The 15,457-nt window shown below is 43.2% G+C and overlaps 1 protein-coding gene across 3 annotated transcripts in view; it reads left to right on the top strand.

Moving 5' to 3' along the window:
- LOC109887249 (low-density lipoprotein receptor-related protein 2) overlaps positions 1–15,457 on the top strand; it is a 102,070-nt gene that overhangs the window by 67,470 nt on the left and 19,143 nt on the right. For all 3 annotated transcript variants that reach the window (XM_031816449.1, XM_031816447.1, XM_031816448.1), the window contains 4 exons: positions 1,208–1,417; positions 1,511–1,694; positions 3,495–3,696; positions 3,833–3,997. In XM_031816449.1, coding sequence (XP_031672309.1) covers positions 1,208–1,417; positions 1,511–1,694; positions 3,495–3,696; positions 3,833–3,997 — 761 coding nt within the window. The remainder of the gene's footprint in view (positions 1–1,207; positions 1,418–1,510; positions 1,695–3,494; positions 3,697–3,832; positions 3,998–15,457) is intronic.

Below are 15,457 nucleotides of genomic sequence, written 5' to 3'. Positions count from 1 at the left end.
GTTCTGTTAAACTCGCAGACAATATTTTGACAGTTTCGTCTGTGATAGAGCGCATAACTGATGAATTTACCAACACTCAAAACCCATTGAACATGGCCGGTGTCAGTAAACAGGCAATGAAACATCTTTTTGCCAGCCGAACCAGCTCTGCTAGGGTGAGTAAACTGGTCAGTGCGCTGTCTCTCATTTGTGTCTGGAAGTAGCTCATCAACGTTGGCCAGTTGGCTTGGGTGTTTGACTGCTGTTAGGTCAGAACACTCGGCTCAACCCTACTCATCGGCCAGAGCGTCCAATGTGTGCTCTGAACGCTCCGAGACCGAAATGCTCTGAATTTACAAACTGACAATCTGATACCGCTCTGAGGTTACCAACGCCCAGATTACATTTACAAGCACACTCAAAGTACAAACCAGCTTTTATTTGTCATCTTTGGTTGTTTAGTATATTGCCTCACATGTGAATCCTTAGATGGGTGGGGCTTAAGATTAAAAGGGTGTGAACAATGCTGAATGTGTGTTGACGAGCTCTCAGTAGGTACCAAATATTCAAGGGCCATTTTCTCAAGTGTGAGGTTACAAGTTCATTACCTTTCAAAGCAGAATTACTTTTGGGTTCAACTATTGTATGATATACAATATTCTAGCCCTGTCTACTCTCATCCAATGTAAAAAATAAAATAAACCTTATCAAATGTTGCTACATAAGATCAAATCAAGCCAGTTGGTCCCAAATGTTCGAATGCTTTTTACTCCTAAATGGGATTCTAAGTATATCAACTTTTTAAAGCAGCATTACTTCCTGTTGTTTCCTCCAACTATGGTGTATGATATGCAATTTTGAAGCTCTGAGTGTACTTTTATCAAATGTAAAACACCAATTCAAAGTTGTTACATAAGTCTGAAAAAAGATGGTGGGTCACAAATGGCATCTAGAGAATCCCTATGGGAGAATTGTAGTTTTCTATACATCCTTCCAGCAAGAAAACGAGCCAGCGGATTGCAGTGCCATCTGAGTATTTAGGAAATTGAGTTCCCAACCAGTGTGCCAAATTTAATTATTTAACATGGAGAAATTAAGGGGAGAAACGACTCTAACATGCATTGCTGGCTCAACCTAATAGACGCAACTAATGTAGATTTGTCTAATTATAGTTTTGTCATTGGTGTGTTTTGTCATGGTATATTGATGGTGTATTTTGTCTGTGTAGATGAGGCTCACCTGCTGGCATCTGTTCAGAATGAGCTGCTGGTGTTGGGGTTGCATAGCTCCAGCCTTTCATTGCTCTCCACTAGTCAGACCCCTGTGTTCTGTGTGGATTATGACTGGAGAGACCAGAGGGTATACTGGGTCAGTCTGGAGGAGGAGAGCATCAAGTGGACTTCCATCAACACCAAGGACACAGGCATTCTGGTCAAAGGTTAGTACCCTAACCAAGGACCGGGTTAGTACCAAGTAGTCTCAGCCCTACGGTCTACTAGATGTTTGCTAACAGAATGCTCTCTTTCTGTAGGTGTGAAGTCTGATTCTATAGCTGTGGACTGGGTTGGCAGGAACCTGTACTGGCTGGATGGGCTGGCCAGTCAGATTCTGGCTGTGAGGCTGGGCACATCTACAGTAAAGTCTCAGAACTACATAGTGGTTCTGGATGAGGATCTGGAGCAGCCTCGCTCACTACTGCTGCTGCCACACAAAGGGTGGGTTCGGGGGTGAGGGCTGCTGCCGCCCAAAGGGTATACAAATGAATATACCTATCACTCTGTTTTTATAACACGACCCTGAAATGTCCATTATCCCTCTGAAGAGTGTGAATTAGGTTCGGAGGAGGTTTTGAGACTTAAAGCAACCTGTGTACAAATTGTTTGAAGCACAATAGACCGTCATAGCTGTGTGCAGGAAAACCTTGATAGAGCATGGGTGGAATAGGCATTGTGGCGCTCATGTGAATTTCAATTGTTTTTTTGGGGGGGGGGGACTTCAGGTCAGTTTTGTTTTCAAGTTCCATGATGTTTACACTTGAAGGTGATTATTCAACATATTATACAACAATACACATTAGGTAAAAGTAATCAATAATGAAAAATATTTACAGAAATTATGTAGTTAGAATTTATTGAATATTAAAAGCTCATTTTCTAGAGGGAGGTGAAAAAACAGAAACACATTTAAGCCAATATGGAACTGAACAATTTGTTTTCCTTGTAGTTCTCGCTCATGAGTCAGTGTTGATTTGCAAATTTTCCTCTAATGGGGTCATTGGCTTAGATATGATGGTAGGGTGATTTGAATATAACTGAGCTTCAAGCAATGCTTATAGAGAACTATAATTCAATCAAATTAAAACAAAAAAATCCACAAATCGAATAAAAATAATCATACAATGATTTAGCCCATAAATCATGACAAGTACAGTCTGTCCGAATTGTGAAAATGAAACCACATCCCTATATATGAGTCTGTATAGTTCATATATATTTTTTAACATTTATCTCCCCAGTTTCATGGTATCCAATTGGTGGTTAGTCTTGTCTTAACTCATAGCTGCAACTCCCGTACTGACTCGGAGCAGCGACGGTCGAGAGCCGTGCATCCTCCGAAACCCAACCAAGCCACACTGCTTGTTGACACAATGCCCGCTTAACCCGGAAGCCAGCGCCACCAATACGTCGGCGGACACGCTGTACTCTTGGTGACTGTGTCAGCGTGCATGCGCCCGGCCTGCCACAGGAGTCGCTAGAGCACAATGGGACAAGACATCCCTGCCGGCCAAACCCTCCCCTAACTCAGACTACGCTGGGCCAATTGTGCGCCGCTGCGTGTGTCTCCCGGTCCGTGCGTCTCCCGGTCACACACATTAGGTTCCCAATGTGGTTGGTTTGTAAATGGTGTGGGGAAAATGTTTCATAATCAAAATGGCCTAATTCAGTCTGATAGATGTGCAGGTCCCTCTGGCTCTTCAACCTGTTTAGAAGTTCGTATGAAAGTCTGTCCTGTTTTTAGAACCTCCTCTGCTTGGTTGAGCCTGAAGGAAGACGTTTTTTAAATGTTATGTTGATTGTAAAAACACTCCTCCCCCTTACATGTTTAATTGCTCTAGCCAGTATTCAGAACTTCAATGTCCTCACAGGCAATTCATTTTGCAGCAGTCATAAAACATATATGTGAAAGGGCAGCTGCCACACAAAGGTGGGTGAGGGTCAAGGCATTAAAATAAAGCTTCAGTAGAATATAATAAATCATAAACTCGTCTGAAGTTGTGGACTGTAGGACAGATTTTGGTAGACTGATAGCTGTAGGCAACCCTGTTCCTGGAGTGCTGCAGCTACTGCAGGAATTTGTCCCAACTGAGCTAATTGATCAGTTTAGTAATGATTGCCTAAATTCAACACACTTGGTCTTCCAGGTTGGTTAAATAAAAAACTTGAAGTTCCTTGGGCACTCCAGAACCAGGGTTGCCTACCCCTGATGTAGACTAATCATTGTTCTTTCTCTCCCAGGTTGATGTATTGGTCAGAGGTTGGTAGCGATCCCCAGATTGAGCGGTCAGGGATGGATGGCTCTGAGAGGAAGGTGGTGTTGACTCGTGGTCTCAGCTGGCCAGTCAGTCTCTCGGTGGACACTCTCACTGACCGAATCTACTGGGCAGATGAAAAACTGCAGTGCATCGGCTCTGTATCCCTGGAAGGACACAATGTCAGGGTAACACTGCAGCTAACATGAATTATGGTTATACTCTTTACAGTAAACATGGAATGTCTAGATATGAACTTTACTGTGAGCATGGAATGTGACTGGTTAAGACGGTTCTTTTTGCTCTTATCTGTCTTCACAAAAGCTTCTGCAGCTGACTGAAATGCCCAGTCCATTCTCTGTAATGGTTTTCAATGACATGGTCTACTGGTCTGACACCAAGAGGAGAACTATTCAAGTATCCCACAAGAACACGGGCAAGAACCGCAAAGTTTTACTCAAAAGACCTGGACAGCCTTTTGGCATCAGGGTAAGGCTTTAGACGAGGATTGGGGTTAAGGGAATGGGTTCAACCTTATAATCAGTGGTAGTGGTCATGTTGCCCTTCTCTCCCTCCGTCTTGAAGTGTCTCGGTCTCTCTCGCTCTCTCAATTCAATTTAAGGCCTTTATTGGCATGGTAAACATATGTAGATAATAAACAATATTGAAACATACTAATTTACAGGGACCATGAATCACAAAAGCTCCAAGAAAAGTGACCTTTCAAGTGTCATATGTGCAAATAGTGTACAGGGGAAAATAAACCAACAGAAATATAAGTTGTATTTACAATGGTCGTTGTTCTTCACTGGTTGCCCTTTTTCTTGTGGTTTCTTTGATTGCACACCGGTATTTCACTATATATGTAGAGAGAGATAGATGGGAGAGAGAGTTGATCAAAATTGGATTTGTTTTCAAATTCTTTGTGGATCTGTGTAGTCTGAGGGAAATGTGACACTAACCTGGTCATACATTTGGCATCAGGTTAGGAAGTGCAACTTGGTTTACACCTCATTTTGGGTTAGGGTGTGCACAGCCTGTCTTCTTTGAGAGCAAGGTTTGCCTTCGGCGGCCTTTCTCAATCGTAAAGCTATGCTCACTGAGTCTGTACAAGATTTCCTTAATTTTGGGTCAGTCACAGTGGTCAAAAATTCTGCCACTGTGTATTCTCTGTTTTAAGGCCAAATAGCATTCTAGTTTGCTGTTTTTATGTATTTTCTTTCCAGTGTGTCAAGAATTTTAGTTTTCATGATTTGGTTGGGTCTAATTGTGTTGCTGTCCTAGGACTCTGTGTGGTCTGTTTGAACTAAGGCCCAGGACCAGCTTGCTTAGGCGACTCTTCTCCAGGTTCATCTCTCTGTAGGTGATGACTTTCTGGAAGGTTTGGGAATTACTTCCTTTTTGGTTGTAGGTAATTTTCTGGATTTTGATAATTAGCGTTAACGAACTAATTCTACTCTGCATGCATTATTTGGTGTTTTCTGCTGTACATAGAGGATATTTTTGCAGAAATCTGTATGCAGTTCCTCAATTCGGTTTTTGTCCCATTTTTGTGATTTTTTTTGGGGGGGGGTTCAAATCAAATCAAATTTTATTTGTCACATACACATGGTTAGCAGATGTTAATGCGAGTGTAGCGAAATGCGTGTGCTTCTAGTTCCGACAATGCAGTAATAAACAAGTAATCTAGCTAACAATTCCAAAACTACTACCTTATAGACACAAGTGTAAGGGGATAAAGAATATGTACATAAAGATATATGAATGAGTGATGGTACAGAGCGGCATAGGCAAGATACAGTAGATGGTATTGAGTGCAGTATATACATATGAGATGAGTATGTAAACAAAGTGGCATAGTTAAAGTGGCTAGTGATACATGTATTACATAAGGATGCAGTAGATGATATAGAGTACAGTATATACGTATACATATGAGATGAACAATGTAGGGTATGTAAACATATTAGGTAGCATTGTTTAAAGTGGTTAGTGATATATTTTACATTTCCCATCAATTCCCATTATTAATGTTTCTGGAGTTGAGTCAGTGTGTTGGCAGCAGCCACTCAATGTTAGTGGTGGCTGTTTAACTTTTTTCAGTCTCTCGGTCCCAGCTTTGATGCACCTGTACTGACCTCGCCTTCTGGATGATAGCGGGGTGAACAGGCAGTGGCTCGGGTGGTTGTTGTCCTTGATGATCTTAATGGCCTTCCTGTGACATCGGGTGGTGTAGGTGTCCTGGAGGGCAGGTAGTTTGCCCCCGGTGATGCGTTGTGCAGATCTCACTACCCTCTGGAGAGCCTTACGGTTGTGGGCGGAGCAGTTGCCGTACCAGGCGGTGATACAGCCCGACAGGATGCTCTCGATTGTGCATCTGTAGAAGTTTGTGTGCTTTTGGTGACAAGCCAAATTTCTTCAGCCTCCTGAGGTTGAAGAGGCGCTGCTGCGCCTTCTTCACGATGCTGTCTGTGTGGGTGGACCAATTCAGTCTGTCTGTGATGTGTATGCCGAGGAACTTAAAACTTACTACCCTCTCCACTACTGTTCCATCGATGTGGATAGGGGGGTGTTCCCTCTGCTGTTTCCTGAAGTCCACAATCATCTCCTTAGTTTTGTTGACGTTGAGTGTGAGGTTATTTTCCTGACACCACACTCAGAGGGCCCTCACCTCCTCCCTGTAGGCCGTCTCGTCGTTGTTGGTAATCAAGCCTACAACTGTTGTGTCGTCCGCAAACTTGATGATTCAGTTGGAGGCGTGCGTGGCCACGCAGTTGTGGGTGAACAGGGAGTACAGGAGAGGGCTCAGAACGCACCCTTGTGGGGTCCCAGTGTTGAGGATCAGCGGGGTGGAGATGTTGTTGCCTACCCTCACCACCTGGGGGCGGCCCGTCAGGAAGTCCAGTACCCAGTTGCACAGGGCGGGGTCGAAACCCAGGGTCTCGAGCTTGATGACGAGCTTGGAGGGCACTATGGTGTTAAATGCCGAGCTGTAGTCGATGAACAGCATTCTCACAGGTATTCCTCTTGTCCAGATGGGTTAGGGCAGTGTGGTTGAGATTGCATCGTCTGTGGACCTATTTGGGCGGTAAGCAAATTGGAGTGGGTCTAGGGTGTCAGGTAGGGTGGAGGTGATATGGTCCTTGACTAGTCTCTCAAAGCACTTCATGATGACGGAAGTGAGTGCTACGGGGCGGTAGTTGTTTAGCTCAGTTACCTTAACTTTCTTGGGAACAGGAACAATGGTGGCCCTCTTGAAGCATGTGGGAACAACAGACTGGGATAGGGATTGATTGAATATGTCCGTAAACACACCAGCCAGCTGGTCTGCGCATGCTCCGAGGACACGGCTGGGGATGCCATCTGGGCCTGCAGCCTTGCGAGGGTTGACATGTTTAAATGTTTACCTCACATCGGCTGCAGTGAAGGAGAGTCCGCATGTTTTAGTTGCGGGCCATGTCAATGGCACTGTATTGTCCTCAAAGCGGGCAAAAAAGTGATTTAGTCTGCCTGGGAGCAAGACATCCTGGTCCGTGACGGGGCTGTATTTCCTTTTGTAATCCGTGATTGACTGTAGACCCTGCCACATACCTCTTGTGTCTGAGCCGTTGAATTGAGATTCTACTTTGTCTCTATACTGACGCTTAGTTTGATTGCCTTGCGGAGGGAATAGTTACACTGTTTGTATTCGGTCATGTTACTGGTCACCTTGCCCTGATTTAAAAGCAGTTCGTCGCTTTCAGTTTCACACGAATGCTGTTTCACGCGAATGACCCCCAGATCTCATCTATAAAGGGCAATGGGTTCTACAACTAATTCAAGTATTTTTTTGCTAGATCCTAATTTGTTGAATTTAATGTTCCTTTTGATGGCCAAGAAGGCCCTTGTTGCCTTGTCTCTCAGATCGTTCACAGCTTTGTGTAAGTTACCTATAACACTGATGTTTAGGCCGGAGATATGTATAGTTTTGTGTGTTTTAGGGCAATGGTGTTTTGATGTAATTTCTACTCGTGATCTGGGAATTGGACCTTCCTTTGAACACCATTATTTTTGTCTTACTAAGATTTACTGTTAGGGCCCAGATCTGACAATCTGTGCGGAAGATCTAGGTGCTGCTGTAGGCCCTCCTTGGTTGGGGACAGAAGCACCAGATCATCAGCAAACAGTAAACATTTGACTTCAGATTCTAGTAGGGTGAGGCAGAGTGTTGCAGACTGTTCTAGTGCCATCACCAATTTCTTGACATTATAGAGTAGACATTATATAGAGTAGACAATAGAGTAGACATTATATAGAGTAGACATTATATAGAGTAGACATTATATAGAGTAGACATTATATAGAGTAGACATTATATAGAGTAGACATTATATAGAGTAGACATTATATAGAGTAGACATTATATAGAGTAGACATTATATAGAGTAGACATTATATAGAGTAGACATTATATAGAGTAGACATTATATAGAGTAGACATTATATAGAGTAGACATTATATAGAGTAGACATTATATAGAGTAGACATTATATAGAGTAGACATTATATAGAGTAGACATTATATAGAGTAGACATTATATAGAGTAGACATTATATAGAGTAGACATTATATAGAGTAGACATATAGAGTGCTGTGAAAATATTTGCCCCCTTCCTGATTTTAATTTTTTGCACATTTCACTTAAATGTTTCAGATCATCAAACAAATGTAAATATTAGGCTTAAAGGTAACCCAAGGAAACACACAATGCAGTTTTTAACTTATATTTGCATGGGCAGTATTTGAGTAGCTTAGATGAAAGGTGCACAGAGGTGCCCATATTCAATGGCCTGCTCCTCAGTCACAGTTGCTAATATTTGCATATTATTATTAGTATTGGATAGAAAACACTGAAGTTTCTAAAACTGTTTAAATTATGTCTGTGTATAACAGAACTCATATAGCAGGCAAAAACCTGAAATTCCACATCCTGTTTTTCTGGGGGTGGCAGATTATTGACCAAGCTCTCATTGAAATTACAGCGATATGGATGAGTTTTCAATTCCTACTCCTTCCACTAGATGTCAATAGAACTTTGTCTGACTAATGTGAAGGGGGGATCAAATGAGAAAGGAAATAGTCACCACTGCCACAAGTTGACGATCCATTCACTATGCGCGTTCACCGGGGAAGGACCTGCCTTCCACCGGTCATCTGAAGTCATTCTAATTCTCCGGCTGGAACGTTATTCAAGAATTATGTAAACAACATTATAAGATTTTCAGTACGTTGTTTGACATGTTTCTACTGACTTACGGAACTTTTCGACATTTCGTCACGTTATAGTGGACGCGCTTTGTGACTTTGGAATTGTTTACCAAACGCGCTAACCAAAGTAGCTAATTGGACATAAATAACGGACATTTTCGAACAAATCAAGCATGTATTGTGGACCTGGGATTCCTAGGACTACATTCTGGTGTTCATCAAAGGTAAGGAAACATTTATCATGTATCTTCTGGTTTCTGTTGACTACAACATGGCGGCTAATTTGTCTACTGTTCTGAGCTCCATCTCAGATTATTGCATGGGTTGCTTTTTCCATACATTAAAGAAGAAATCTGACACAGCAGTTGCATTAAGGAGAGGTACATCTATAATTCCATGTGTATAACTTGTATGACCATCTACATTTATGATGAGTATTTCGGTTGAAACTAAGTGGCTATGCAAAATCACTTGATGTTTTTGGAACTAGTGAATATAATAAGCCAATGTAAACTCAGATTTTTTTATATAAATATAAACTTTATCAAACAAAACATGCATGTATTGTTGAACATGAAGTTCTGAGTCATCTGAAGATAATTCAAGGTTAGTGATTAATTTGATCTTTGTTTCTGCTTTTTGTGGAAGCTATATTTTGCTGGAAAATGGCTGTGCTTATTATGGTTTGGTGGAGACCTAACATAATCGTTTGTAGTGCTTTTGCTGAAAAGCATATTTGATGTCGGCCACCCTCAGGTGGGATAACAACTGCAATCAAGAGTTTGCGATAACTGGCAATGAATCTTTCACATCACTGTGGAGGAATTTTGGCCCACTCTCCTTTGCATAATTGTTTTAAGTCAGCCACATTAGAGGGTTTTAGAGCATGAACTTCCTTTTTAAGGTCAAGCCACAGCATCTCAAGTGGATTCAAGTCCGGACTTTGACTACGCCACTCCAAAAACGTATTCTTTTTTTTTAGCCATTGAGGTGGACTTGGTGGTGTGTTTTGGATCACTTTCCTGCTGCAGAACCAAAGTGCGCTTCAGCTTGAGGTCACGAACTGTTGGCAGGACATTCTCCCTCACGATTTTTTGGTAGAGAGCAGAATTCATGGTTCCATCAATCACAGAAAGTCGTCCAGGTCCTAAAACAGCCCCAGACCATCACACTACTACCACCATATTTGACTGTTGGTATTATGTTCATTTTCTGAAATGCTGTGTTACTTTTACGCCAGATGTAATGGGACGCACACCTTCCAAAAAAGGTTAACTTTGTCCCGTCAGATCACAGTATATTTTCCCAAAAGTCTTGGGATCATCAAGATGTTTTTTTGCCAAAAGTGAGACGAGCTTTTGTTCTTTTTGGTCAGCAGTGGTTTTCGCCTTGGAACTCTGCCAAGGATGTAATTTTTGCCCAGTCTCTTTCTTATGGTTATGAACACTGACCTTAACTGAGGCAAGTGAGTCCTGCAGTTCTTTAGATGTTGTGGTTTCTTTTGTGACCTCTGAGTTGTCGCTGCGCTCTTGATTTAATTTTGGTAGGCCGGCCACTCCAGGGAAGGTTCACCACTGTTACAAATGTTCCGCATTTGGATTTTTGTTCTCACTGGTTTGCTGGAGTCCCAAAGCATTAGAAATGGCTTTAACCCTTTCCAGACTGATAATGTCAATTACTTTGTCATCTGTTCCAGAATTTATTTGTATCGTGGCATATCTTGCTTTTTGAGGTCTGTTGGTCTACTTCACTTTGTCAGATGGGTTCTATTGAAGTTATTTCTTAATTAAACATGTCTTGCAGTTATCAGGCCTGGGTGTGGCTAGTGAAATTGAACTCAGCTTTCCAAAAAATGTGATTAACCACATGAATTCATGATTTAGCAAGGTGGGCATTACTTTTTCACAGGGCCATGAAGGTTCAGATACTTTGATTTATTAAAAAAGCTAAAGTATCACTTAACCCAAGTAAACAGAAAATGCAGGTAATCTTTGTGTAATAACATTTGTTTGATCTGAAATGTTTAATTGTGCCCTAATATTAAATATAAATCAGGAACGGTGCAATGCTGTGAAAGTATTTGTGTATGTATACATATATAAACTTACACTGCGCGTATATATTAATATATATAATTGTGTGTGTGGTTGATGTTTACATGCACCTTAGCCAAATACATTTTAAATCAGTTTTTCACTATTCCAGACATGGAATCCTAGTAAAAATTCCCTGTCTTAGGTCAGTTAGGAGGTTTTCTACTGTTTACACTTTCACTACTAGTGAAACTTTTTGTCCAGGAAATTGTCTAGAAGTGATGGATTTCGTTGCCTAATTTTGTAGTCTCCTTCCAGTTATAGCATTAATATTATTCAGCTCCTTTGGCTTTGATGCCTCACGATTGAGCAAAGTAGTGTGATTTTGCTGTGATCTGATATGGGTGTCAGTGGACTGACTGAATGCTCTGGGTTGAGGTCAGTGATAAAGTAGTCTACAGTACTACTGCCAAGAGATGAGCTATAGGTGTACTTAACATAGGAGTCCACACAAAGCCTACCATTGACTTTGTACATATAGAGCTACCGGAGTTGTGACCCATTTATGTTCTCGTAGTTGTGCCTAGGGGGGCATTGCTGTCACCTCCAGGTAGGTGTTTGTCTTCTGTGTGCTGAGGCTGTCAGATTCTTGTCCAGTTCTGGCATTTAGGTGGCCACAAATTAGTACATGTCCCTGGGCCTGTAAATGATTGATTTTCTCCTCCAGGAAGGAGAAGCTGTCTTCATTAAATTATGGGGATTTTAGTGGGGGGATGGATATACACTGCTCAAAAAAACAAAGGGAACACTTAAACAACACAATGTAACTCCAAGTCAATCACACTTCTGTGAACTCAAGCTGTCTACTTAGGAAGCAACACTGATTGAAAATAAATTTCACATGCTGTTGTGCAAATGGAATAGACAACAGGTGGAAATTATAGGCATTTAGCAAGACACCCCCAATAAAGGAGTGGTTCTGCAGGTGGGGACCACAGACCACTTCTCAGTTCCTATGCTTCCTGGCTGATGTTTTGGTCACTTTTGAATGCTGACGGTGCTTTCACTCTAGTGGTAGCATGAGACGGAGTCTACAACCCACACAAGTGGCTCAGGTAGTGCAGCTCATCCAGGATGGCACATCAATGCGAGATGTGGCAAGAAGGTTTGCTGTGTCTGTCAGCGTAGTGTCCAGAGCATGGAGGCGAACCAGGAGACAGGCCAGTACATCAGGAGACGTGGAGGAGGCCGTAGGAGGGCAACAACCCAGCAGCAGGACCGCTACCTCCGGCTGTGTGCAAGGAGGAGCAGGAGGAGCACTGCCAGAGCCCTTCAAAATGACCTCCAGCAGGCCACAAATGTGCATGTGTCTGCTCAAACGGTCAGAAACAGACTCCATGAGGGTGGTATGAGGGTCTGACGTCCACAGGTGGGGTTTGTGCTTACAGCCCAACACCGTGCAGGACGTTTGGCATTTGCCAGAGAACACCAAGATTGGCAAATTCGCCACTGGCGCCCTGTGCTCTTCACAGAAGAAAGCAGGTTCACACTGAGCACATGTGACAGTCTGGAGACGCCGTGGAGAACATTCTGCTGCCTGCAACATCCTCCAGCATGACCGGTTTGGCGGTGGGTCAGTCATGGTGTGGGGTGGTATTTCTTTGGGGGGGCCGCACAGCCCTCCATGTGCTCGCCAGAGGTAGCCTGACTGCCACTAGGTACCGAGATGAGAACCTCAGACCCCTTGTGAGACCATATGCTGGTGCGGTTGGCCCTGGGTTCCTCCTAATGCAAGACAATGCTAGACCTCATGTGGCTGGAGTGTTAGCAGTTCCTGCAAGAGGAAGGCATTGATGCTATGGACTGGCCCGCCCGTTCCCCCGACCTCAATCCAATTGAGCACATCTGGGACATCATGTCTCGCTCCATCCACCAACGCCACATTGCACCACAGACTGTCCAGGAGTTGGTGGATGCTTTAGTCCAGGTCTGGGAGGAGATCCCTCCGGAGACCATCCGCCACCTCATCAGGAGCCAGCCCTGGGCATTGTAGGGAGGTCATACAGGCACGTGGAGGCCACACACACTACTGAGCCTAATTTTGACTAGTTTTAAGGACATTACATCAAAGTTGGATCAGCCTGTAAGTGTGGTTTTCCACTTTAATTTTGAGTGTGACTCCAAATCCAGACCTCCATGGGTTAAATTTGATTTCCATTGAATATTTGTGATTTTGTTGTCAGCACATTCAACTATGTAAGAAAAAAGTATTTAATAAGAATATTTCATTCCTTCAGATCTAGGATGTGTTATTTTAGTGTTCCCTTTATTTTTTGAGCAGTGTAGGTAGCACACAGGAGGACATTTTTGTCGGCTGAGAATATTTCCTTTTACTTCTAGCCAAATGGCATATGTTCCTGTTTTGATTAATTTAATAGATTGAGTTAGGTCCTGCTCTCTACCAAAATAGCATACCCCCTGATTCACAGCTGGAAGTTTGGTGGATGGGACTACCAGCTTTCTACCCTAGAGGGCAACCAGTGGGTCCATCTCCTCTATACATGTTTCTTTGGTGGATAACAATGTCTAATTCTGATTATTTTGGTATAGTCCAGATTCCTGCTCTTTAGCCCAAAGGTAGATGACCTCAGGCCTTGGATATTATAGGATGAGATAGTTGAGGCTTTGTGTCCCATAAAGATTCAAGATGGCATAGCAGTGCAGACATGGTTTGTCATTATCTCCTGTGTATTTGTCTTTTTTTGTATATATTTCTATTTCTTTTCAATCTTATCCATTTTTTAAATATACCTTCCGGCAACCCGCCTCACCCAATTTGATACGGATCTGCTATTTTTAGACATTTTAGCCAGAACCTCCATCAGCAGCTAGCCATCAAAGTTAACCAGCTAATTAGCTACTAGCTATTTAGTCATTGTCAGCCACTGCTAGCAGCTTTTAACTTCGGCACAGACTCCAGCTGCTTTTAGCCTGGATAATACTTGCCAGCATCGGACTGTTTTCTCCACTGCAATGCTGGATACCTGCCGTAGGCCCTGGACCATTACTCCTGATCATCACAGCTAGCTAGCTGCCACCGAGTGACCCAGCCCCGACGCTAGCTATGATCCAGGCCCACCTCCCGGCCCGCTCAGTGATCACATTGGCTACACAGCTGATGCCTCCCGGACTCTTCCCCAACACGGCTAGAATTCCACTACTCCACCGGGTCCTTGCCGTAAGCTCTGGACTTTGGCATTGGACTATCGCTGCTAGCTAACGCCCCTGTCCCGAAGCTAGCACCAGTTAGCCGCGTGCTAGGCGCATCTCCTAGCTAGCAAACGAAATTACTACAACCACAATGTCTCTTTCGCCAACTGGCCTTGACCCTTTTGTCGATACGAAGCTCTGCCATTCCACCACGACTGGTCTGCCGACTGGTCTAACTCCATCCGCTGTGCCCCCAACCTGCCTTTGCATGACATTCGAGCAGTTGCTTCTACAAGCCCCGGCCTGTTAACTTCAAACGCATGTCTCCCACTTGCTAGGTAGTAACAACTACCCAGCAGCTTCCTTGTTTCATCTATTGCTTTTCACTGGACCCTATGATCACTTGGCTACATAGCTGATGCCTGCTGAACTGTTCACTAATCACGGTACTCCATTTTTCTTTTCTGTTGGCCCCAGCCTCGGATCAGGCCCTGTGTGTAGTTAACTGACCCTCTCTGCCCAATCATCACCATTTTACCTGTTGTCTTGGCTGATTAGCTGTCTTAGCTAGCTCTCCCAATCAACACCTGTGATTGCTTTATGCCTTTGTCTCTCTCAAATCTCAATATGCCTTGTATGTTTAGGAAAGTTATCATTTTTAGTTTACTGTGGAGTCCCTAGTCCCACTGTACATGCCTTAGATACTGCCTTTGTCCCACCTCCCACACACAACTAGTATGTCCAGAGATGCAAGCTCTTATCACAAAATGCCTGGGTTTACCTCCACTGTACCCACACCTCACCATACCCCTGTCTGTACATTATGCCCTGAATCTATTCTACCACACCCAGAAATTCTCTGTTTATTCTCTGTCCCCAACACACTTGACGACCAATTTTGCTAGCCTTTAGCTGTACCCTCAACCTACTCATCCTCTGTTCCTCAGGTGATGTGGAGGTAAACCAAGACCCTGTGTGTCCCCAGGAACAAATTTGTTGACTTCTGTAACTGAAAAATCCTTGGTTTCATGCATATTAATATGAGAAGCCTCTAAGTTTGTTTTACTCACTGTTTTAGCACACTCTGCCAACCCTGAATTCCTTGCCATGTCTGAATCCTGGTGTAGGAAGTCCACCAGAAATGGAGGTTTCCATCCCAAACTACATTTTCCTTCAAGACAGAACTGCCAAAGGGGGAGGAGTTGCAGTCTACTGCAGAGAGCTTGCAAAGTTCTGTCATACTTTCCAGGTCTATTATTCCTAAACAGTTTGAGTTTCTAATTTTAAAAATGAATCTCTCCAGAAATAAGTCTCTCACTGTTGCCACCTGTTAGACCCCCTCATCTCCCAGCTGTGAATTCATTGCCCCTCATCTATCTTCAGAGTTCGTTATGTTAGGTGACCTAAACTAGGATATGCTTAACACCCCGGCAGTCCTACAATTTAAACTAGATGCC

The sequence above is a fragment of the Oncorhynchus kisutch genome, unplaced genomic scaffold (assembly GCF_002021735.2).
Source record: "Oncorhynchus kisutch isolate 150728-3 unplaced genomic scaffold, Okis_V2 scaffold799, whole genome shotgun sequence".
NCBI classification, from domain to species: Eukaryota; Metazoa; Chordata; class Actinopteri; order Salmoniformes; family Salmonidae; genus Oncorhynchus; species Oncorhynchus kisutch.
This window is presented reverse-complemented; position numbering and strand designations above follow the sequence as displayed.